Here is a 25,540-nt window from a genome sequence, read left to right as displayed (position 1 = left end):
TACGAGCTACGAAGCATCATATATATAGAGAATTAACCTAACCCTAATAAGCAAGAAAACAAAACTCAAATACTAATGGGCTAAGCCCAAATTCAAACAATAAAATAATCCCAAATTCCAACACCCCTGTCAAACTCATGGCGGTACACGTCACGAGTTTGCCAATAAGCAAATGCAGATGCAAGCTCCGTTAGGCGGACAAGACAAGACAACCTCCGTTAGGCGGACACAACAAGGCAAGCTCCTTTAGACGGACACAACAAGGCAAGCTCCATTAGGCAGACAAGACAAGACAAGACAAGCGGGCAATCAATCAAGTGAGCAAATGAATAATCCAGGCTTCAATCAACAAGGCCCAACAGATTGTGGACTCTGCTCCATACCTTTTTTTTCTTTTTTTCCTATTTTCCTGTTTTCTTTCTTTTCCTTCATCTTTCTTCAGTTCCGGTAGAAAAATGGGCTCAAAACATGTGTAGACCAACATTCTGAACCCAGACTCCGAGGTGCGGTTGTAGCTTTTCAAGCGAGAAGCAAAGAATAGTTGCAGGATTTCAGGCAATGATGGAGGCGTGACTGGGTGGCTTGGCGGCGAGGTGGATTCGAACGGCAGATGTGCTGGGTTTCTGGTTGCAACGGCAGCATGCAGATGGGGTTCGTGGGTCTGGGTGAGAATGAGAACGAGCAATGCGGTGGTGGGCGGACGAGTTTACAGGTTCAAGGCTGATTTGCAGCGTCAGATGTGAACAATAATAGGATCGTACAGGTCCGAGTTCTGGGCAGCAAGGCGGTGTGGCGTGGCTGGTGGTGCGACTTATGGTTCTGATGTAGATTCCACACAGGCGATGAGACGGATGGGTCTCCATGCAGCATGCGGCGGCGGGACTCTAATTTTGCTTTCATCTGTTTTTTTTTTTTAAACTACCCACAAATAAACAGTCTAAACCATTCAAGGCAGAAACAAGATCCCAAAACCAAAGAAGAAGAAGAAGAAAAAAAAAAAAAAAAAAATTCACGAACCTAATGTCACACCCTAAAACTTGAGGTGTGAGATTAAGTAAAATAAATAGAACAAAGTGGTTGTTTAAGGATGCAAAACAAATCTCATCTTAAGATTATGTCAACGAAAATTTAAATTTCCCAATTCCCTTAAAGTTAAACTACAAAAGTCAATTTAAAGAATAGAGTTAAAAACTCATGGTAATACAACTACAAAAGCGACCTGAACCGTAAAATTCACCGAAAATAACTTGTTCAACCAAAATGAGTGAAAATTTCCAGATCCAAACTAGAGCCATGAAACTAAGTTGTGTCAAAATTTCATTAATTTTCGAGTTCGGGAAGTATAGGAAAATTTTAAAACTAAAACAGGCATGCTGCTGTTTTCCTGTAAAAACAATTTCAACAGCACCAAATTACTTTGCAAATAAAACTATCTATATTCCAAAGAACAAAAATCTGAATTTTGCAACATACCACTTAGGTAATAGATACACACCCACAGTTTTAAACATAACCAAGTTCATAGTGGTTCTTCAAGAGCCATTCATAAAACCTTACAGATTAAAATAAGTTCACAAAAGACCTTTAGGGCTTCTAACAAGAAAATATTTTCAGGCCATTTGAGGAAAATGTACATGAGCAAAACTATACAAGTCAAAAGACGAGTAGTTATATATACATGGTTCTCATGGCCCAGGTAAGTAGTGACTTTAACCCACTGAGGTCTACAACTTAGGCTACTACACAACAAAAGGATCGATTACAGACAGAGACCAACTATACAACACTTTGGTAGCTCACCCAAAAGACGTGGACGCCCGGACTCCCTTCAACTAGCCCACACTAGAGCTGCCACTTGAAAATCAGCTAGTTGACTCTACACACCTGAAAGTACATGTTTAGAAAAACGAGGTGAGCATAAAATGCTCAGTAGGGGTAAGTCTGTAGTCATTTAAAATCTCTAGTGCATGCCGAAAGTAATAAGAGTGATTCAAAACCGTTTATTTTCACTACTACGTAATCCAACAATTTGAAATATGCTCAAAAATTTCTGGAAAATAACATATGACAAAAAAACCAAAGGTTTTGGAGCATTCGTAGCTTGATAACAACGGTACAACACACAAGTTCAAAATCACTTCTTTTGTCATAAGGATAACAAAGCCATTATCATTTAAAGAATCACTAGCACACCAAATCACAAAGATCTTCTTTTATCCCAACAAGTGATAAACAGATTGGAAAGAACCGTAATATACCTAGCCAATATACATATCACATGTATTTATCACTTTTGTAACTCATTCTCACAGCCCCCACACATGGAGCTTTCCTCGGGGAACCTTGGGTCATTGTGCCCATAATCAAACAACTTCACGGGTCATTTTGCCCATTCATACATTTCTCAACATTCTCAACTGCATAGGTATTACACCACTTTTCATCTACTTTCACAATTTGAACATTCGTATCAAGATGCTTCAGAAATTGATATTGAGTAAAATGAGAGGCATGCACGTCAAAACACAATTTTAAAAAAAATTATGGCAATCACTTTAAACTCCCCAAAGTTATAGCAACGAAATTCAAATTATTCAAATCAATCTAAAGAGTAATATTTGTTCCACTTCTTCCACATAATCGAAAATGGAAAAACATTTCAAATAAGCTTGAAATAGTGCTCAAATGCCAACAATCCTTGATCAAGTAAAAATGAAAAATCAAAATACTTTTATAGTTAAAGCTCCCCTACCTCAAACTAAATTTCTTGACATTCAACTTCCAGGGAGTTCGTCGACTTGTGCCATAGTCCCCTTATCCTTCTCTTCCTTATCTATAAGTAAGAAAAATCATCACACACAACTTATACAAATATCTAACAACATACCCTAATTCAAGGTTAATTGGGGACTTTAATCAAACACTTGGCGCTCAACTCTAAAACTATAACATGAACTATGACACCTTCATGTTTCCTACTCCCACCCAAACTAATTCATGGGTTAACAAACAAAAAAAAATCAAATAGATCTCAAAGGTAAGAGAAATAGATACCTTAAATACAAAGGAAAGATCCTCACTTGTTCTAATCTTCACAAGCAAAGAAACTAAACTCCTCTTCCTTAGATTTTCTTTTTGGCAAGTTAAGAGCTAAAAGGGATAAACCCCTTTCCTTTCTTTTGGCTGGAAGGGAAAAGGAGCTAATGGGGGGGTTTCTAGAACCCATCCCCCTTTTTATCCTAAACTAGACAAGACAACAAAATGATATTAAACAAGAGCAGATTAAATCCCGAACGATTGTACCTGCTCTGATACCAAGTTGAATATCAGAGTGCGTAACGAACAAGACTACAAAATAATAAGAATATTATTAAACAAACTAGAATGTCGGAACGGCTACATAACCCTAAGAGGTTACATTGTGAATGACTTGTTCATTCTACGAGCTACAAAGTATCATATATATAGAGAACTAACTTAACTATAATAAGCAAAAAAACGAAACCCTAATACTATTGGGCTAAACTCAAATTCAAACAATAAAATAATCTTAAATTCCAACATTTGCACCTTGCATTTCCAAGTCCGTGACCATATTGTATGTAGGATTTAGCTTTAATCACTGCATTGTGATATCTAAGTAATGTGCTTGTTTGTGATTATTGTAGGATGGACGGGTTCTGTGTTCGTCAATACCAATTTATGGAAAAGGGAAGGAAGCTGGACATGAGGCTGGTTATATTGTAGGAATGTCGACTTGTTATCCTCAACCCGGCTCAGTCAAAATAAACGATGGGTAGACTCTGACTCTAGTATCTAATTACAGTAGCGCCCAGACACACACAGGAGTTATGGATCTCTTCTACATTTTGGTTGCAGACTATCTTCCAAAGTCCGCTGCGCTTAGCTTGGACACTACACTTTGAGCAATATACCAATGAACATTAAGGTTGATGAATCTAAATAACGCGTCCGGGTTGTTTTTCACAAAAAATCAACTTCTTTAATCAACCGAGTACTGACGTGGTTTTGTTCCTGCAGATTTCTGAGTCGTATAAGCTAAAGGTTCCCGCGTCCTTCATCAATGCCAATGAGGAAGAGGTTGGCGATGGCTATAGATTGGTTTTGGTGTGAACTTTTACGTATGAATTATGTGAAGTGTCTTGATTCTACTTCTCACTCAGTTTCAGTGCAGTGATATGTAGATATAACAAAGCCAATGTACCCTTTGGTTGAACAATTATTTGAGCTTTTTCTTCAAGTGTTTTGTTAAATGTGGTGAACTTTTGAAGCTCAATTCATTATGTTCCATATAAAAAGCACTCCTACCTTTTGTGTGTGCACCGTGGTATGATGGATGCTAGGAGTAGTTTGCAAAATCTAGAGTATATGGGTTTAGAAGCATGTCATCAAATCAAGACTCCCTATTTTTGCCAAGAGAATTTCCTTTTAACAATTTTGCTCGTGTACGTGGCTATTTGGTTTAACGGCACTCAATTTCTACTTTATGAAAAATGTCGTGAGTTGGAATCTCATATACAACATTTGTTTGTTCATTTACCGCAATGTGATATTCTGAAATACTATAATAGAGTGAAGTATGAATGTAAGATGTGGGTACGTTGTTCTTGTTTGCTCCAAAATTGATTTGGATGCGTATATATTTATCTAAATGTATTAAAATTCAAGTCGATGAATCATGTCTCAACCTAATGTAACTAAGAAAATTGTCGTGTTGGAATTGGTTTTTTAATTTGCATGATTTTTTACATTTTTACCTGCGCGATCAAATTAAAAGTCGAGTTAGTTTAGGGTTGATTGAACCCAAATTTATCATCAACATCTCATTAAATTTTATAAAACGAAAAATAAAAAGTAAAATAACATGAATGAGGGAAATAAACTTGGAATTTGGATAAAAGTCAAAATTTATAAATTGACATGCACCAATTCTCTTGTTTGGATTTATAACATAGAAATTTAGAATTTCCGCGTGGAAAAAAAACTTGGAATTTGGGGTCTCCAATTTCCAAGTTTAAATTCCATGTAAATAGGTGTCATTTCCCAATTTCTATGATTGGGAGTTTAACACTATGTTTAGATGAAGAAATTTAAGATTACTAAGGAATTTTAAAATGAAGGAAATTTAAACGATGAAATTTTATTATATAGAATTTGTGAATTTTCTTGTTTGGGTAACCTAAAAGAACAATGGAATTGAATACGGAATTTGTTGTTTTTAAACTCTCAATCATAGAAATTGGAAAATGACATATATTTATATGGAATTTAAACTTGGGAATTGGAGATCCCAAATTCCAAGTTTTTTTTCCATGAGGAAATTCTAAATTTCTATATTTTTGAATCCAAACAAGGGAATTAGTGTATGTCAATTTATAAATTCTGTCTTTAATCCAAATTCCAAGTTTATTTTTTTCATCCAAATATAGTGTAAAATTAACAAATTCCATTTTCAATTCCATTATTCTTTTAAGTTAACTAAACAATAAAATTCATAAATTTTATAAAATAAAATCTGTTCATTTCAATTTTCGTTATTTTAAAATTTCTTAGTAATCTTAAATTTCTTCGTCAAAACGCAAAAAAAAGAAAGTGGAGGAGTGAAAGGCGACCAAACACGAGGAAGAATATCCACTTCCATTCCAGAGCGATCCTTCTCCTTCACCGTCAGGCTCATATCAGACGATCTTCACCTCCTCCGTCGTATTTATATACTGCAGATAGTATTTATATATATATATATATATATATATGTATGTATGTATATATATATGCCCACTCGGCTGTTATAATCTGCGTTACTGGTCCGCTCCTTAACTACCATTAAATCCAATCCACCCAATTTCTAAGATTGAAGAAGAAGTTGAGTTCCCATCTCCCCCAACCCTCATTTCCTTTGTCCTGTTTTTATCTTTGCTGAATGGCGATGGCTGAAGAATTTATCATGAATTTATGATCGAACACCCAAAAATCCACCAACCATTTGCCCAAATTCTCAAATCTAATACCTTTAATTGTGGGTTGTGATCGATTTGATCCGCCATTGAAGAAACTCGAAGAACATTGAAGAAGAAGAAGGGGAAATAAGAATTGGGTTTTTATGTCAGGGGCAAAGCCGGCCGCGGCAGAGCATGTCAGCTTCTCCAAAGTAGATGTGAACAAGTCCACCGCCTCCGCCACCGCCAGAGCCGACGGATGTTGCAATCCGGTCAAGAAAACTGGACCCATTTCGATGGATCACGTTCTTCTAGCGTTACGGGAGACCAAGGAGGACAGGGAAGTCCGAATTCGAAGCCTTTTCAATTTCTTCGATGCTGAAAATCTTGGGTATTTGGATTATTCTCAGATCGAGGCCGGACTGTCGGCCCTTCAGATTCCTCCGGAGTACAAGTACGCCAAGGATCTTCTGAAGGTCTGTGATGCCAACAGAGATGGAAGGGTCGATTATCCCGAGTTCCGGCGGTACATGGATGACAAGGAGCTCGAGCTCTACCGCATTTTTCAGGCCATTGATGTTGAGCACAATGGCTGCATTCTGCCTGAGGAGCTATGGGATGCCCTTGTCAAGGCTGGTATGCCCCAACTTTACTTTCTTCTGTTTTGAAATTGCGAAAATTCGTTAACTTTTACATGCTAGTTTATACTTCCTTCAGTAGATTGTAGAGCATTGGTATCATTCTTTGAGGCATTGTTTATAGTATTGCTCTGACTGTAGTATGGTTTTTCACTAGGGAGCATTTTTACCTTTGTGTTCTAGTTCTACATTGAGAATGCATAGTTATAACTGTAATATAATTTCTGAAACTGTTTAGAAGGGAACGAAAGTGGTAGGGTTTCCATTTCTGTAGATTTAAGTGGGAGGATTTTTTATTTTTCACCTTATAAGTCCTGGCAGTTTTTAACTTGTAGGGATTGAAATGGATGATGAGGAACTTGCCCGGTTTGTAGAGCATGTTGATAAGGATAACAATGGTATTATAACGTTTGAAGAATGGAGGGATTTTCTTCTACTCTATCCACATGAAGCAACGATTGAGAACATATATCATCATTGGGAAAGGGTGTGCCTTGTGGATATTGGTGAGCAGGCTGTTATTCCAGAAGGAATTGGTAAGCATGTTCATAGGAGCAGATACTTTATTGCAGGTGCTATAGCTGGAGCCGCTTCTCGTACTGCCACTGCTCCTCTTGATCGCTTGAAAGTGGTTTTGCAAGTTCAGACATCACGTGCTTCTGTGGTGCCAGCTATAAAGAAGATATTGAAGGAAGACGGTATCCTGGGGTTTTTCAGAGGTAATGGAATAAATGTTGTGAAGGTAGCACCTGAAAGTGCCATCAAGTTCTATACTTATGAAATGTTAAAGAAGGTCATTGGAGATAATATGGGGGCCAACGAGGGAGATATTGGTACTGCTGGTAGACTTTTGGCCGGTGGTATGGCAGGTGCAGTGGCACAAACTTCTATCTATCCGTTGGATCTTGTGAAAACTCGGTTACAAACTTGTACTTCAGAAGCTGGAAAGAGTCCTCGGTTGGGGACATTAACTAGGGAAATCTGGATTCATGAGGGACCTCGGGCCTTCTATAAAGGTCTGCTTCCGTCTCTTCTTGGGATTGTCCCCTATGCTGGTATCGACCTCACTGCCTATGAGACCTTAAAAGATATGTCAAAGACATATTTTCTTCACGATAATAGCGGTACAGTTTCTCTGGTTTTCTGTTTTTTTTTTTTCTCCTTTCTTTTATCTTTTTCATCTCGATAACATTTTTGTACCGTTTGGTGAATTGCCTTTTAAATCTTACTTTTTTCCAGAACCTGGTCCTCTCATTCAGCTGGGATGTGGGACAATATCGGGAGCTCTAGGAGCAACATGTGTTTATCCATTGCAGGTTATCCGAACCAGGTACAATTTCATGGCTGAAGTCTTCCACTACTGGTTATTTATTTTTAGTGAAGAGGGCACATCCAAACTACTTGATTTTCTTCACTTCATGTTAGGTTTTCTATACCCAGTGAATTTGCTTTCGGTTTTAATATATTATTTCTTTCCAGATTGCAAGCTCAACGTTCTAATACAGCTACTGCATATAAAGGAATGTCTGATGTATTCTGGAGAACCCTTCAGCACGAAGGCTATAGAGGTTTCTACAAGGGATTGTTTCCAAATCTTCTCAAAGTTGTTCCAGCTGCAAGCATTACATATATGGTATACGAAGCCATGAAAAAGAAACTAGATCTGTAGCGAGTTGGTAACTACATTGATCTTTGTAGTTAGAAATTGTAACGGAGCTGACGGTGACGAGAAAGAAAATGAGATTACTAGTTAAGTAGAGGATACGATTGTTATATGACAGATGGTGTCCCCCTTCAGGATACGGGGCACAGGATTTTCAATTTTGTAGTCGGAAAGCTTTTTTTCCCGGATTTATCATAACTTGCTATTGAGAAACAAGGTTACAGGCCCATTCGGAATTTGATGGCAAACGTGAAAGGTATTATCTTGCTCCTTTTTCTGTGTTTCTTAAGACTTATCTCTCTCTTTTACAGCAAGATTTGGGCGGGACTTGATGCTGTTCTCTCAACTAAATCCGTATGTGGTGAAAATTACAATGAGTATTGTCCCGCTCGTTTCGTAACTTCATCTTGTTCTCTTGTTGATATCATATCCTGAGATGGATATGCTGTAGTGTGTAACTGAATTTCTTGGTTGCTTGCTTTGCCCTTGTATGTTATTTAGACCATCTTTAACGCTTTGGTAAAAATATAAAATTTTTAATTCAATAGCGTTTTTTTCTTCTCCAACCTTTCTGGATTAAATTTTTTGCCCGAAATTATTAAAGAATGAATTTAGGCTAATTTTTTTTTTTTTTTTAAATGCATATCATGTAGATTATCCTAATTTGCCCCAAAAATCAATTTGAACTCAAAACTGATTTTTTGCCAAGGGTTGGAGTTGGAGAAAGTTGGGGGATGTTTAAAACCTAAATTTTAGGTTCTAAGTTCTAACCCAAGAGTTGGAATGAGCCTTAGGTAGTTGCTTGCATTTCCAGTTCCAACTGGTCGTTTATTGCGCCCAGGGAGTCGTACAAACTTAAGCATGTCTATAAGTGCAAACTGGCATTGCTAATTTGTAATTACCAGCAGCAGCAGCACATAATTAGCGTTTGGTGGTTGTAAGATTATGTGCAAAAGCAACACATAGGAAAGCCAAAAGCTCTTATGCACCTGAGATGCCACCAAGGTGGTATTTCAGGCCATTCATGTGTTGTCATGTCATATTTGTTACTTAATATATTAAGAATCTTACATCCGTTGTTTGTATGATTGAATATTTGGGACACTGAGTACATGACATCTCAAATGCAGAGAAGTTTCTCTACCATTGAACTGATCAAAGATAAAGAACAAAATGCAAATATGAGTTTTTTGGGAATCTCAATGAAACACTCCCGGTACTGTTGACCTTTAACGAAAATGACATTTTTACCTTGAAAAGTGACTCCAGGTACTATTCACTTCACCTTTATTTTGCCATTTTTATTTAAACTAAAGTTTTTGAAGCTTTTTCGTTAGAGCAACTCCACCCATGTGGGTTGCTCGGGGGACAGTGGAGAAGAAGGGGCCGGAGGCCCGGTGGAGAGAGGTCCAGCCGTGTGGAGGCCGAGCGACGGTGGGAGCCCGAGCGAAGGGGGGGTGGGGAGTAGACGGGCCTGTGGCTCGAGGGCTTTGCAATTTTTATTTTTTTTGTGTCAGAGAGAGAGAGAGAGAAAGAGGGACCGGAGCTTTTGCAATTTTTTATTATTTAAACAAACAAAAAAAACTATTATTTTAATTGCTTATTGTCAGGGGGAGGGTTCCAAGGGTGGAGATGTAAATGGCAATTACTGTTCATTAATGGTAGTTACTATTCATTTAAGGCAGTTACTATTCAATAGGGTGGATTGAATAGTGGATTGCCAGGGGGTAGTTGCTCTTAGTTTTCATTTTTATTTAATCCTTAGAGCAACTCCAGTGTAGGAGCCCTCCCCCCAGGCAATTCACTATTTAATCCACCTAGTGAACAGTAACTGCCCTTAATGAATAGTGCATTCCCCTGTCAATTGCCTTTTGCATCTCCACCCCTGCACTGAATAGCCCTGGCAATTGGCAATAAAATATTAATATTTTTTTATTTATAAAATAATACATAATAATTTTATTTGTAATTTCGGATAAGATTTTTAATCGTTCTCGTTGCACCACGTGTCATTATCCGAAAAGCCAATAGCAATAAAATTTTTGTATTTTTGTATTTATAAAATAATTCAAAATAATTATATTTGTTATTTCGGATAAGATTTTTAATCGTTCTCGTTGCGCCACGTGTCATTATCCGCAAAGAAAATTATTGGTGATGGATTTCCGATAAGATTTTTAATCGTTGTGTCAAGGCACGTGTCATTATCTGAAAAGACAATTATTGGTGATGGATTTCTGATAAGATTTTTAACCAATCACGTCGTGCCACGTGTCACAATCCGATTACAATCTTTGAGGATAGATTTCCACCAGATTTTTAACGAATGACGGCATGCCACGTGGCATTATCTACAACCTAATCCCTTCTAAATCCTCCATATAATCCCCCATCCATCCTCATAAATCTCACACCAATTTTCTCAAGATCTCTATCATTATTCATAGTTTCTGCTTCCTTCTTCGCCAAAATCCCTATCATTATTCATAGTTTTTGCTTCCTTCTTCACCAAAATCCCTATCATTATTCATAGTTTCTGCTTCCTTTTTACAATGTCTTCTTCTTCTTCTTCAAAGATGATGTGGGAAATCGAGCAAGAAGAGGAAGAATTGTTTAACCAATCACAAGGAATGTTCAATGTTAGGGATTGGGCCCAAAATGAGATGGAAGAGGATGACGAGCGTAGACGGAGAGATGACGAATCAAGAATGGCAGGAGCCTCACAATCCCGTCGAGTCGTCCAAGCTGTGGCTCATATCTGCAGGCCCAACCGTGCTGTAAACATTGATAGAAACAGGCAACGACGAGGTCAGGAGCTCTTGGACGATTATTTTGTCCGTAACAGTGCATTCCCTGAAACATACTTCCGACGTCGTTTTAGAATGGAACGACATTTGTTCAACAAAATCATGGGCGCTGTTTGCAACCATGATTCTTACTTTGTGCAAAAGCCGGATGCTTTTGGTGCTATGGGTCTCCTGCCTCAGCAAAAAATTACTGCTGCCTTGCGGATGCTTGCATATGGAGCAGCTGCAGACCAAGTGGACGAGATAACGAGGATGGGACAATCAACCATTCTTGAGTCCCTCATGAGGTTTTGTTCGGCAATCGAATCTATCTACACCGCAGAGGACCTCCGGAGACCTACTCATATGGACTTGCAAAGGCTTCTGAAGAAAGGCGAGATGCGAGGTTTTCCAGGGATGATTGGAAGCATTGATTGTATGCACTGGACTTGGAAAAACTGTCCAAGTGCATGGCAAGGCGCTTATGGGGACAGAAAAGGATCAAAAAGTATCATTTTGGAGGCGGTGGCATCTTTTGATACATGGATTTGGCACGCCTTTTTCGGGGTTCCGGGAGCTCAAAATGACCTCAACGTCCTTGCCCAATCCCCAGTGTTCAACGATGTCCTGCAAGGAAATGCACCAAAAGTCACGTATGAGGTCAATGGACGTATGTACGACGGGCCATACTACCTAGCTGATGGCATTTACCCAAGGTGGTCAACATTTGTCAAAACAGTGCCACGTCCGCGCAGTGCAAAGGAAAAACACTTTGCAAGATGTCAAGAAGGGTGCAGGAAGGATGTGGAGCGTTGTTTCGGTATCCTCCAAGCTCGCTGGGCGATCATCAGGGGTGCTGCCAGATTGTTTGATGTAGAGTCGCTTCGATCCATCATGATGACGTGCATCATTCTTCACAACATGATTGTGGAAGATGAGTACGATTATGAAGCCGTTGATGAATATGAGCCAGACACGATGAACAATTCAAGAACACGTATATATTGTGCTCATGACGCCATCGATGAGCCCGTGCAACATGAGCCATTAGAAAGGGATGGACGTTACAATGAAAGGATCATCCAACGATATACTGCACTTCAAAGGTCAAATATGCACAATGCCCGCCAACTTGACTTGATAGAGCACCAGTGGGAATTGAGGGGTGCTGACGATACTTAAGTTCATTAGTGTTTGTTTTTATTTGGTGTGTTTATTTTATTTTATGTGGTGTGTTTTTTTAGTTCATTTAGTGAGTTGAAATGTAATTTTATTTTATTTGGTGTGTTTATTTTATTTTATGTGGTGTGTTTTTTTAGTTCATTTAGTGAGATGAAATGTAATTTTATTTTATTTGGTGTTTGTTTTTATTTGGTGTGTTTATTTTATTTTATGTGGTGTGTTTTTTTAGTTCATTTAGTGAGTTGAAATGTAATTTTATTTTATTTGGTGTTTGTTTTTATTTGGTGTGTTTATTTGGTGTGTTGATGTTATTTTATTTGGTGTGTTTAAATGTGTTTTGAATAAAGTACTAAGTTCAATAAATTGGAAACAACATAAAGTACTCTATTCAATGAATAAGAAATTACAACCCGAATAAGAAATTACAACCCGAATTGATTGGAAAATTATGGGTTCGTGAATGGATGATAACCATCACCTAACCAATTTGTGGTGCTAGGATGATCTTCTCTTGTCATGCTAGGATAATCTTCTCTTGTGGTGCTAGGACCATCTCCTCTTGCTCTCGCTTCTCTTGCACGCCTCCTTCGCAACACATCCGCTTTCTCTGACTTCCAAAAATATTTAGAGTCTGGAGACTTCCCTTCTAAAGGCTCCTTCATAATGTCACGATCTCGTTCAGCCATTCTTTCTTCTCTTCTATGTTCCCTTTCTTGCCGAAGTAGTTCTCTTTCTCTCTCATCAGCTTCAAATTTTCTCTCAAAAGCTGCAGCTTTTGCATCCTCTCTAGCCTTATCAGCCTCAAATTTAGCCATTTCCCGAGCCAAATTCAATTCACCTTGGCGGGCAAGATCTTCCATATACTTTGCATAATCATTCTTGGAAGCATTACCTTTTCTCTTTGAAGCCTTCTTACCTTGAGGCCTAATTGGATAACGGGTCGACCCCGACGCTTGTTCAACGGGGGGCGTTTCAGGCACTTCTTCATCATCTTCATCATGATCATGCGAGGCATGCTCAGGTGTAGAGTGTAGAGGGGTGCTGTTCATGAAAACTTCTGGACCGACATGCACAACTCTAAATTTAGGACAATCTTTGACAATATTCCAACATTCAAACCGGGTGAATGTTTTGTTTTTGCTTTTGGTTTTGGCACCATACCAAGCTTGTGCTTGAAGTTCCTACACAAACAAATAATTATAATGAGAATAGGTAACAAATAAATAATTATAATGAAAGTATGTAACAAATAAATAATACAAACAAATAATTATAAATGAAAGTAGCTAACAAATAATTATAATGAAAGTAGGTAACAAATAAATAATACAAACAAATAAATATAATGAAAGTAGCTAACAAATAATTATAATGAAAGTAGGTAACAAATAAATAATACAACCAAATAATTATAATGAAAGTAGGTAACAAATAAATAATACAAACAAATAATTATAATGAAAGTAGCTAACAAATAATTATAATGAAAGTAGGTAACAAATAATACAAACAAATAAATATAATGAAAGTAGCTAACAAATAATTATAATGAAAGAAGATAACAAATAAATAATACAAACAAATAAATATAATGAAAGTAGCTAACAAATAAATAATATATTGTTACCTGATCCGTTAAATTTTCCCCACTTCGAAGATTACCACTAGCTTGTGCCAAGGCGTCTCTCCACGTACTAAACGATTGACTAAGTAATTTCCAACGACTGGACATCGATTCCTTAGTTCTTTGCCCACCCATTTTCTCAAGATAATTGGTATGAATAAGACTCCACATTTCTCGCAACTGCATCTCATTACCCGTAATCGAATCATGAGTAACTTGAACCCAACTAGTACACAACGCAACATCTTCAAGAAGCGTCCAATTCGTACCTGGTTGAGTAGTCATTTTGTTGGAAAAAAATTGGATTGAAACTTTGAAAGAAAGATAGGAATGTGGTTGAAAGTAGTTGAGAAAATATGAAATTGTGGTGTACGGTAGAAGATAATGAGAAGGTATTTATAGGTGAAGTGAAATCAAAATTTTTTATAATTTTTCATAATTTTTTTTCGGATTTTTAAGAATTTTTTTACATTTTTTTTTAATTTTTATTCACCTAATTAATCTCTGCCGTTGGATTTAAAAAAATTTAAATTCCAACACTCCAGATTGTGCCACGTGTCACAACGGTAACATTTTAGATTTTTAAACTGTTTTTTCTTTTTTTTTTTTAATTTACAAAGCCTAATAACGTGGACCGTTGATCTTAGATCAAACGGATGAAATTAAATTAGATTTTTAAATGTTTTTTACCGTTGGAAATCCAACGGCCCATAAAATAGGACCGTTTCAATCAAACGGACATGGGGAAGCCACGTGGCTTCCCCAACGGTAACTTTTCAAAACTGAAATCGCGGGCCCCTGCCCTGTTTTTTTGTCGGACGACTCGCGCCCACGCGCGCGTGAAACGCACGCGCCTGACGCAGCCCTCGGGCTCTCGGGCTGGCAATCCTCGACGGGCCTGCTCCTCGGGCCTCGCCTGTCGCTCGGGCTTCCATACGCTGGAGGTCATCCCCCCAGCAATTTGCTACTGTTTGACCCACTGGCCCCCGAGCAACCTCCCCCGCTGGAGGTGCTCTTAGCACAAGCTTAAAGTGTAGTAATTCTTTACAAATTGATATTTTTAACTACAATACTGCAACGTTGAAAAGTTATTAGAGATTAAGTGGGAAGAACAAACAGATCCACATAGACCCTCAAAACAGGCATAGAATTGCTTCTTTTTGGTAGCTATGGGCAAGAATCTCAGCCATGTAAATAACAAAGACCACAACTGAAGGGAAGAAGCTGCCAAACATTTTGAACATACACCATTCAAAATAACTTGGCATGCTTGTTTACTCTACTATTACATAAAGATCCTATTACATAAAGAGTTCGACATGTGAGGAAAAAAAAAACATATAGATTTTGACACTCTTCTTTTAGCCATTTGCACTCCAAACCGAAAATATGTTATTATTTATCTCCTTACTGACGAGAGGAGCGCAAGAGGCTACAAAATGAGTACTAAAATCGCTAGCCGATAACAAACCGGAAGAAAGGCTTTGCCTCCCCTTTGCCTTTTTGACTTGCCTTTTGTCCCTTCACATCCCATCAAGGGAGGAAGAGGGTGGGATTGACCAAGCATGTAGAAGAAGTTCTACTCACGTTCTTCATCATCTTCTTCCTCTTCTTCCTCCACATTTTTGTGTGTGCTTTAGCCACAGAGAGAGAGAGAGGGGGGGGGCTTCTTAGATGGCTTACAATGAAAGTGGGAGTGTTGTTATATGCATCTACAAGTGTATATATAATTGTATGAACCTTTCAACGAGCTAGGTAGGTTGCTGGTGGCATCCATAATTTTTTAAAGATTGTTTAGTCAAAATAATCTATGAGATTGACATAATTCTTCATTTTGGTTCGTAACAACGAAAACTGATATAAGTGATTCTTGAGTTTGTCAACAGTAAATCATTATGGTCACTCCGTTAAAAATCTATAAATATCCTTGTTAAGTGGAAATGTTGGTTTAACAATAATAGTCTTTAAAAAGTGGTCACGTGACAATTTAACGAAGACATTGACAAATTATTCACAGAATAACCAAAATGATTTACGGTACATAAACTCAAGAACCACTCATATCGATTTTCAATATTAAAAATTTTAAATGAGGAGTTATGTCCATTTCAAGAACCATATTGACTAAAAAAAAATCCTTTTTTCAAATCATAAAGAGAAAAAGAGGAACGCAAAGAAGACGAAGGAAAGAATCACAACTCTAATGGTCCCCATTAGCATTATTAATCTCTGATTGAGGTAAGTGTGTGCTTATCTTTTTCTTAGAATATTATCACTCTTTCTCTGCTTTCTATCAATCACAACATTAGCCTTTCAAGATAAGAGAGAGAGTTTTGCGTTCGAAATATCGCTCATAATAAAAAGTGAGTTTTATTCACTAAATGATACGTCTGTAGTTAATTTTTAATCTAAACTCACTTTAATTTTTGTTTATTTTTAACATTTAATGAAGAAGAAAAAAACTTAAATAAAGCAGTTTGACCAGTTAAATTATCAGTCACTTACTCTAACAAATACGTTCTCGCTAACGTTTAATATCATCGAACTCCACGAAATCTAGGTTTCTTTATTTGGTAAAACAAGTGAGGGTTCGTTTATTATTATTAATCAAACTAATGGGTGGAAAGATGAGTTAACATATTGCCACGTGGATGGATCTTTTGGAGTCGAGTCCAAGGGGGGAATTTGGAAATAGAACTGGTCTCCTCTTTATGGGAGTGGATTTGCACCGTCCGTCTGTGAGAATCTGTGTGTCCGAAGCCACTAATCCACTTAGTGGGAGACCCAAAATGTGGAACAAACTGTTGATTATGTCACTAACCTAACAATAATCCAAAGCTAATCTCTCTCGAGATTTTTCAGTATATTCAGGACACAAGATGGTACATCATATGTCATTATACAAGTAGTGAGATACTTATATTAAAAAATTAACAATTAAAAATAAAATTTTCCTCTACTTATATAATGACACGTGGTGTACCACCTGTATTCTGAATAGATAAAAAATTTCTCGTCTCTCTTATAGATAAGGAAGACCTAGTGACCTAGTGTGATAAACAATAGGGAATAACTAGGGTTTGGATTTGCTTTAGTCACTAATTAGACTCCTTTATAGATTAGTGTTTGCTACATCTATAAAGTGTTTGCTACATTTGTGCTATGTGCAATAATTGAGGGCATTTGATTTATTCTTAATTCCAAAGTGTAATTGACTAAGCCTCTGTCTTTTAAGTAATAAAAACCCCTAAAAAATTTCACATAGCAAAATAGAAATTGAGAAGAAGATGCATGAGCTCTTGTTGTGCATCATTTTGCATATGCCTATTGGAACCCACCAATTCCCTTCAATTTGAAGTCACATAGCAAATGCAAATTTAGAAGAAGATGCATCGAAATTGTTATTGGTACTTCAAGAATCTAATTGTGCATTACAAATTTTTTATATTTAAAAAAAAATACTCTTATAAAGAGTGCACAATCTGAGTATGAAGTGTTAATAATAGTTCACTTTACTTATATTTCATTACTTTAGATTATTATTATAGGAGAAAAACTTTTATGTAACGAGAATATCACTATAACAGTATCTCAAATCAATCGCACATTAATATATGAAAAAGTTATATATGTGATAATTAACTTAAGATACTGCAAAATGAAAATCTCAATAGACGTAAGTTGCTCTCAATGAAGTAACATTCCCAATAAACGTAAGTTTCTCTCAACGAAGCCCCAGTTTGGGGTTGAGGTGATTTTAAAAAAAGCTCCTATGAAAAAAAGCTGGGAGTGTTTTTGGTGTTTGGTAAACTTAAAAAAAAGGGCTTATTTTGGAAGCTGCTGTGAGAATAAGCTGAAATCAAAGGAAAAAGCTGAAGCTGCAATTTGTAGCTTTGGAAAACTGGTTTTTTTTCAAAGCACATAGAACTACAGTTCTCCTTTAATGAAAAGATCCACTGTCAAACTACTTTTTTTTTCCAAAAGCACTTTTACAAAAAAGTTTACCAAACACTCTGCTGATTTATTTCACAGCCGCTTATTCTCACAGCACAGCCGCTTATTCTCACAGCAGCTTTTTTTCAAAGCACAGCAATACCAAACCAGCCCGAAGTAACATTTTGTTCTCTTGGCACTGAATATACGTTGAGTAATCATTTTGAAAAGGAAAAAAAAATTGTTTAGCCCTAAACCCAATTTTCGCGGCCTTGGTGGTGGCTGCTCGGTTCCCCAAAAAAGAAAAACCTAAAGCCGTTTTTCCAATGTCCATTGAGTTGGTTCTAGATAGATTGGACTGGACCTAGGCCCAAGATTGTGAACTTCATTTTAAGATCCGGCCTTCTTCTGATGCTATTCTTACTATATTTTTGTACTATAATTGTATACCATCTAAGGTGGTATTTGATGTAGACAGTCACATCATCTAAATTAATTAGCATTTAATTTCAAAATGTTAATCAAATAAAAAGATTGTTAATTAAATGATGCTTGTGGTATACAAGGAGTTTCTTTTTTTTTTTTTCACCTAATATTATTTAAGTGTTTTAATTAATAAAAAATTGAAATTAAATGATGTAGCTTATTCAACTCATCTGTCACTTAAAATGGTAAAGAAATATGGTATAAAATTGTGGTAAGAATAGCATTACTCCCTTCTTCTTCACTTTCGTACTGTAGATCGTTTTGTTGTCGTATAATTTGCCCGAAAAAGGGTAAGAAAAGATTATCAATCAAAGGATATTACCTATTTTTGCATTCAAGCTTACAAATAAGGTGGACGTGCCGGAGTGGTTATCGGGCATGACTAGAAATCATGTGGGCTCTGCCCGCGCAGGTTCGAATCCTGCCGTCCACGTTTTCTTTTTTCTTTTTATTTATAAAAATCAATATTTCATTTTTCTTTCAATAGCTCCTCCTTAATTTACCGCCATTTCCTTCTTTTTGTTCTTCGATCCTTTTGATTTCTGAAAACATAATGACAGTCAGAGCAAATCGAAGTGAATGAACGCCGCCAGTTCCACCACCATCGCAGCCGCAATCAAACACTGCAAAACCCCAAAACAGCTCCTCCAACTCCATTCCCACACCATCAACAACCCCTCTCTCCTCCAGATTTCATCATCCCCTTGCCTTCATCTCGCTCCTCCCACCCTTCTCCGCCTCTGCAACCGCCTCCCTCAGCTATGCCGTCGCTATCTTCAACCGCATCCACCCATCAACCTTCTCCTTCAACAAATGGAATAAGTCTACGGGGTCCCTCGAGAGCTCAAGAATTAAGGGTGCATGACTAATCTGCTTCGAGAGCAGGTTTGATCAAAGAAGCAATGGAGATGATTGTGAAGATGCCGATGGGGGGCGTTGTGTTTGAGTGGGATGGTTTGCTTGGAGGCTGCAGAATCCATGGCCATGTTGAAACGGCGAAGAAAGCGGCGGAGCAAGTGACGGAGTTGGACCCTGAAGATGAGGAGTGTGTTCAGTATGCAACTGCGGAAAAATGGGACCATGTTGCGAATGTTAGAAAGTCGACTGGATGGAGTCACTCATGAGTTCATTGCAGGGGATTGCTTGCATCCTACGACAGAAGCTATAATTTGGTTTTGAATGGACTTCAAAAAGTTCAGTTCGAAGCATGCTACGGTAACCAATCTCTGTTTTTTTGTATATCATATTTTTAATTTTTTACAATCTTAAACAGAAGTTGAATTTTGGGTTCGTGAGAAAGAACTTCTATGTAGTAGGATGTCAATGTAGCGTGTCTCTAGCTAATGACAGTGTGTGATTGGTTCGGAAATCATTGCTATCGTTGCCTAATTCACTTAGATACTAACTTTTATATAACGAGAATGTTATTGTAGCATATCTCAAACTGATGACAATATGAGTTTGATTACTTTCATTTAACGAGAATGTTATTGTAGCATATCTCAAACTAATGATAATATGTAATTGGTTAATGCACTAATGACATTTGATTAACGTAATATACAAACTTTCATACAATATGAATGTCATTGTAGCTATCTCAAGTCAATGACAATGTATAATTAATTTATGGTGCACCACTAACAATGCCTAATTCACTTAAGATACTAATTTTAATATCACATGAATATTGTTTTAGAATATCCTAAGTCAATTGTGACTATTACTATAATATATCTCAAGTTACTGATAGGATTAGTTTGGAATTTCGCCTCACGGTGGCTCATTGACTTAAAGAGTAGCCGCAGTAACATCGTTCGTAGGTAATTAAGTTTTTACTGTCGAGTAAAAGTAAATCATATTTATTTAGCCAACAGGATCCTCTTTGGATTCTTTTGGTGAGGATCTTAGAGATTCGTAAATTGTGTACGTTTATTGTATATCGTGTAGTCAATTTTTATCAAGTATTGTTTGTTTTAATTTTAAATAAAAATATTTAAAATAATTTTTTACTGTAAAATGTACGATAAATGAACATGATTCGCGAATTCTTGAAATTCTCACAAAGATCCGAAGAAAATCCTAATTCTTTATTTAGTAAGTTTTGTTCCAGTAAAGTACAAGAAAGATTGAGGTGCCAGTTTCAGGAGGGTTCTTCTGACACTGTGCACTTTATAATTCCACACGTGTCCCATTCGCTTCTGTATTGCGTTACGTGGCTCCAGAACTCTCTACCCTTCTCGGTATCCATCTGACTCTATAAGTAATATCCAGCAGCAGTTAGTTCAGGTAAAAAAATCGCTTACTGCAAATTAGTAAGATAAACTGAAACTTCATTTGTCTGGTTTCTGCATAAGATCATGGCTTTCAGATCAATGGTAAAATCTTCTTCTTTTTTCTTTACCTTTTTTTTTGTTTTTGTTTTCTGAGGATTTACTTGCGATTTAATATAAGTGCATCAAATGCTACAGAACCACTGGAAACAAATGTCGACCGGCTTACGCCGATACGCAACCGCGACCTCTCCGAAGATGAAACCCTACGCCCCGGCTGCCGGTGCCACCGAAAATCCCCAACAGAGCTACTTCAAAAGGTTCATGAGGGGCGACTTTGTGCCGGTCTACGTTGCTGTCGGGATGATAGCGCTGTCGGTGACGCTGGGGCTCCACACCGCCAAGCAGCACCTGAGGTACAACCCCCACGTCTACGTGAAGAAGAACCGGAGAGAGACTCTGCCGGAGGTGGTGGAGCCGGAGCGCGTGGTGGAGGAGTCTGACAAGTTCATTCAAAATTCGTTTTTCAGGAAGGTGGCGCATGTTCAGGAGTTTGACGACTACAATCACGCCGTTAAGAATCCGATCCGGAAAGATGTTTTCGCTCACAAAGCCGAACCGCCCCGTTCGAAAACCGTGACTCTCAAGGACGTCGGAGTAGACCCTATCCGTGCCCAACCCGAAGCTTAGTTAGTTCTGCTCTTCTTTTTATTTTTTCCGCTCTCGGGTTTTTCACTTGCGTGAATTTCTTGTATTTATCTTTTTAGCTTATGGCTTTAGTGACGGATGATGGTTTGTTGCTGTAACTTTTAACAAAGTATATACTAGGTAATCTTACAAGTTACAACTGTACTGCAACTTTACTAAGACGTGGACAAGACTTGATCTGATCTGTTCATGTGACTGGCAGACAACGAGAATCGTAAAATAGTGTTTGGTGTGATGTACAACAAATTTTTTTATTTCAAATAGTGTTTAATGTAAACAAAGTATTGTGGATTGTGATCGTAAAAGAGATTTTTTTTTCCTCTGTTATGAGTAACGGACAGAATAAGAATAATAGCCTAATAGGGACTAATAGGAGAATGCAAATAATAGGAAGGTCCTCGAACTTCCAGGCGGTTTTTCTTTTGAGCAGTTGTTCACCATTGGGTCTTGTCAATACAGGTCCCTATAGTTTTCGTTCCTGAGATATCTTTTTTTTCATTGTTACCAAGGATTTTTTGGGTAATCCTCTCCCAGGAGAGGTTCGGGATTTTATAAATATGGGTGTGTATTCTTTGTTGTGTGTACATTCTTGTTTGAGTCATTCTAAAGGAGCAAAGATCCTAGTTAGTGTAAAACTTAAGGTCTGTTTTGGTATTCTATTTGAAAATTTTAATCATTTCTTAAAACATTTTTTAAAAACATTTCTTGAAAACAATTTTCATTAAAACTCAAAAACTTGATTGGTTTGCGATTTAAAATTTTTAAATATTACGACTTAAACTAGACAAAGGGATCTAAAAAGATAGGATCACAGGAGAGGGAGAAAGAGGAGAGAAGAGGAAGGAAAGTAAGAGATGATTGAAGGAAAAAGAAAGAAGAGACGATTAGACGAGATTTTTGAGTTTAAAAAATATTTTTAAAGCCTAAAACTTGAAAAAATGTTTTTGAGTTTAAAAAATTGGATTGAAGTAAAGTAACAAACAAACCCTTAAGTTTTCCTTTGTATCAGAGTCATCCTCTTATAGGCGGCTCAAACTTCTGGGTCCTTCATAGTTTGTGTATTTTTTGTTACTCAGATTCTTAGGCCCCGTTTGGGATTGAGGTGATTTTAAAAAAAGCCACTGTGAAAAAAAGCTGAGGGTCATTTTTGTGTTTGGTAAACTGAAAAAAAAGGGCTTATTTTGGAAGCTGCTGTGAGAATAAGCTGAAAATCAAAGGAAAAGCTGAAGCTGCTATTTGCTGCTTTGAAAAAAAGCCAGTTTTTTCAAAGCACACGGAGCTACAGTGCTCCTTTAATGAAAAGACACACTATCATCCTACTTTTTTTTCCAAAAGCACTTTCACAAAAAAGTTTACCAAACACTCTACTGGCTTTATTTCACAGCCGATTATTCTCACAGCACAGCCGCTTATTCTCACAGCAGCTTTTTTTCAAAGCACAGCAATACCAAACCAGCCCTTAGTATGCTCTGCAATTACAGAGTAAGCCTGATCTTCTGCATCAGAACTAAATTTTAGTAAAGTTCGTTCAGAGAGTCTCCTTTATCCGTAGGACCGTCTCCTTAGGAAGCAGGTAAACAATGGTAGTAGCAAAGAGTTGGCGTTGTAAGTACCCACGAGTTGTTCGAGTCATCCTAAACAGTAAGGATCCTAGTTAGCGTAAAGCTTAATTTTCTTTTGATAAATTCTGGGCACGTGAACAACATTTCGTGAAGCTCCTATATAAGGAAGGATGGAAATGCCTCACCCTCGAGGTTAGCGGTGACATGGTTTTTGAAGATTTGTTGACCTATGCTACAATAGCCTTCGGTTCAGTTGCCTACTTTCCCAGTAAGAATTGCGTATCATCCAAACTTTCTAATCAAATCTTTCTGATCGTATGACTTTGTTCATTCCTCTAACCGTCTCGTATATAGAATCAATTTGACAATGCGAACAATCTGCAACAATGAATTCTTGAACGAGACCGTCTACTTCTATAAGAGAGCAATCCGGCTGCTTCCGGGCACCCTGAAGAGCCACACCCTTCCTCATCCTGCTCACATCATGCCACCTTTATGCTGAAGCATATAGATTCGACAACAAAACACGCGATGCAAACTTTCTTGGTTCCAATTCCTCAATCCTTTTGGCAACAAACTCTCCCAAATCCGTGTCCCCATAAGTCCTACATGCGAAAAGCAGAGATCTCCATATAACCACATCAGGTTGAATAGGCATATCTCTGATGAACTTTTCAGCCTCGTTTAACAGATTAGCACGACCAAGAAGATCCACCATGCATCCGTAGTGTTCGATACGAGGACTGAGCTTATAAATTTTAGTCATAGCTCTGAAATAGTGAAACCTTTATCCACAAACCCGCCATGACTGCATGCAGACAACACGCCGAGGAATGTGACCTCGTTCGGCCTCACATCACTCGACGCTTCCATTTGTGAAAACATTTCCAGTGCTCCAACAGAGTCCCCGTTGAGAGCAAGACCAGTTATCATGGCAGTCCATGTAAAAACATCTCTTGTCCTCATGTCATGGAAAATTCCAAGAGCCCGTATAATGTCTCCGCACTTCGAATACATGTCAATCAAGGCATTCTTCACTGAGATGTTGGTGTAAAAGACGCTTCTTTCGCAGTATGTATGCACCCATCTTCCATGATCTAAAGCACCCGAATGCCCGCACGCAGATATTACACAAGCAACCATTGCTGCGTCTGCTTCAACTCCATCTAATTGCATTCCCCTAAATAATTTAATGGCCTCCTTGAAGGAACGTGACTGAGCATAACCGGCGATCATAGAAGTCCAACACACTACATTTCGCTGCTCAATTCTTTCAAAAACCTTTCGAGTATCATCCATGTGCCCACATTTCGCATACATGTCGATCAAGGATGAACCCAAGAAGACATCCAATGCAAACCCACCTGCCAACACTAACCCATGAATTTGCCACCCCAAATGAAGACACCCCATCTTCCCACAAGCAGTGAAAGCGCTGACCAACGTCACATTATCGGGCCTCGTAAATGCAAGCATTTCCTCAAACACCTGGAGTGCATCCCGGTTCCGATTGCTCTGCACATACCCAGAAACAATGCTGTTCCAAGAGACCACGTCGCGAACTGAAACGGGAAGAAAGTCGAAAACTTTACGAGCAGAGTGAAGCAATCCGCACTCGGAGTACATCGAAACAAGGCCGTTTTGGACGAAGACGTCGGTTTGGAGCCCGAGCGCGACTGTAAAAGCGTGAAGCTCTTGGCCCTTGTGGGGGAGACTGAGACGACCGCATGCCTTGAAGAGGAAAGGGAAGGAGTAGTTGTCGGGAAGCAAATGAGGGTAACGACGTCGCACGAGATTGTATTGAAAGAGCGCTTCTTGCGGGCAGGAGCTGAGCGAGAAGTCTTTGAAGATGAAGTTGCAGGCGAAGAGATTTGGGTTTTGAATCTGGGAGAAGAGGGAGCGAGAAAATTCGAGGCGGCGGTGGGAGAGGGAGAGGAGGAGGAGCTCGCTGGAGACGAAGGAGTCGGTGGAGAAGACGCCGGAACTAACGGCGTGGGAGACGAGTTGGTAAAACCGCTTGGGGTTGAGATCTCCGCTGCATATTTCTAACAGAGACGGCCGTTTGGGTTTTGGTGTGAGGATTCGAAGTGACATTGCCGCATTGCAGGCTCGTCGGCCGCCGCTAGTAGCCTTGTAAAACAAAAACAAACCAAAACAACTTTGTATAAAGGCGATCCAAGCAAAGTGTATGTAATTATTACATTAATTATGACGATGAATTGTTGCTTAGCATGCCAATCATCAAATCATGTAATTAGTTAAAGCAGTTGAAAATAACAATCTATTTGACAATTTTTATGGATAATAAAAAATGGAGCGAACCTGAGTCTCTCTAACGTTATTTGTATAATTTCTTTGATTAAAAAAACATTATTCGTTCCATTACTTTAGTTGGTTATCATATTATCACTTTAAACAAAAAGACAGCCAAAGCTCGTATTCCCCTTCTCGTACGAAAAAAAAGACATAATAGAAAGAGAACTCACAAATATCGGATTCTATTAGAACATCGAAATTAAGTAAGTTTAGAAGAAAGTAGTACTAAAATGGATAACCTTCTGAAAATCCTCATGTTATATCCCCCGTCTACGAAAAAAAAAAATTCATACAATAAAAGATAAAACCAAATAAGAAGAGAGAAATTCAATTTAGCCGGGTGAATAATTATTTGGGCTTGACCCGGCCCAGTCACGAGAAAGAACGGAACCAAAAAGGTCGAAACTCGCAA

General features: G+C 38.0%; 4 protein-coding genes, 1 long non-coding RNA gene, 1 other non-coding gene and 1 pseudogene across 6 annotated transcripts in view; 4 read left to right on the top strand and 3 right to left on the bottom strand.

Moving 5' to 3' along the window:
* LOC126599842 (uncharacterized) overlaps nucleotides 1–3,815 on the top strand; it is a 35,232-nt gene extending 31,417 nt beyond the window's left edge. The window contains exon 4 of the mRNA XM_050266292.1: nucleotides 3,669–3,815. Coding sequence (XP_050122249.1) covers nucleotides 3,669–3,800 — 132 coding nt within the window. The 3' untranslated portion in view covers nucleotides 3,801–3,815. The remainder of the gene's footprint in view (nucleotides 1–3,668) is intronic.
* LOC126599844 (uncharacterized) lies at nucleotides 1,502–3,046 on the bottom strand. Its single transcript, XR_007615253.1, has 2 exons — nucleotides 2,753–3,046; nucleotides 1,502–1,884 (listed from the first exon to the last, which is right to left on the bottom strand). It is a non-coding gene; the product is annotated as an uncharacterized LOC126599844 (long non-coding RNA).
* Nucleotides 3,816–5,598: 1,783 nt separating the features above from the next.
* Nucleotides 5,599–8,529, top strand: LOC126600562 (calcium-dependent mitochondrial ATP-magnesium/phosphate carrier protein 2-like). The gene is made up of 4 exons (XM_050267142.1): nucleotides 5,599–6,593; nucleotides 6,931–7,719; nucleotides 7,835–7,925; nucleotides 8,075–8,529. Exons 1-4 carry the CDS (start codon nucleotides 6,122–6,124, stop codon nucleotides 8,262–8,264), a joined length of 1,542 nt encoding a protein of 513 aa, XP_050123099.1. The 5' UTR covers nucleotides 5,599–6,121; the 3' UTR covers nucleotides 8,265–8,529.
* Nucleotides 8,530–12,589: 4,060 nt separating this feature from the next.
* LOC126598612 (uncharacterized) lies at nucleotides 12,590–14,216 on the bottom strand. The gene is made up of 2 exons (XM_050264977.1): nucleotides 13,854–14,216; nucleotides 12,590–13,407 (listed from the first exon to the last, which is right to left on the bottom strand). Exons 1-2 carry the CDS (start codon nucleotides 14,133–14,135, stop codon nucleotides 12,673–12,675), a joined length of 1,017 nt encoding a protein of 338 aa, XP_050120934.1. The 5' UTR covers nucleotides 14,136–14,216; the 3' UTR covers nucleotides 12,590–12,672.
* Nucleotides 14,217–18,620: 4,404 nt separating this feature from the next.
* TRNAS-AGA (transfer RNA serine (anticodon AGA)) lies at nucleotides 18,621–18,702 on the top strand. The gene has a single exon. It is a non-coding gene; the product is annotated as a tRNA-Ser (tRNA).
* Nucleotides 18,703–20,508: 1,806 nt separating this feature from the next.
* On the top strand, nucleotides 20,509–21,527 carry LOC126598673 (uncharacterized). The gene is made up of 2 exons (XM_050265031.1): nucleotides 20,509–20,647; nucleotides 20,741–21,527. Exons 1-2 carry the CDS (start codon nucleotides 20,630–20,632, stop codon nucleotides 21,230–21,232), a joined length of 510 nt encoding a protein of 169 aa, XP_050120988.1. The 5' UTR covers nucleotides 20,509–20,629; the 3' UTR covers nucleotides 21,233–21,527.
* Nucleotides 21,528–22,904: 1,377 nt separating this feature from the next.
* On the bottom strand, nucleotides 22,905–24,979 carry LOC126598678 (pentatricopeptide repeat-containing protein At1g08070, chloroplastic-like; annotated as a pseudogene).
* Nucleotides 24,980–25,540: the final 561 nt, after the last annotated feature.

Source organism: Malus sylvestris, chromosome 14 (genome assembly GCF_916048215.2).
Source record: "Malus sylvestris chromosome 14, drMalSylv7.2, whole genome shotgun sequence".
NCBI classification, from domain to species: Eukaryota; Viridiplantae; Streptophyta; class Magnoliopsida; order Rosales; family Rosaceae; genus Malus; species Malus sylvestris.
This window is presented reverse-complemented; position numbering and strand designations above follow the sequence as displayed.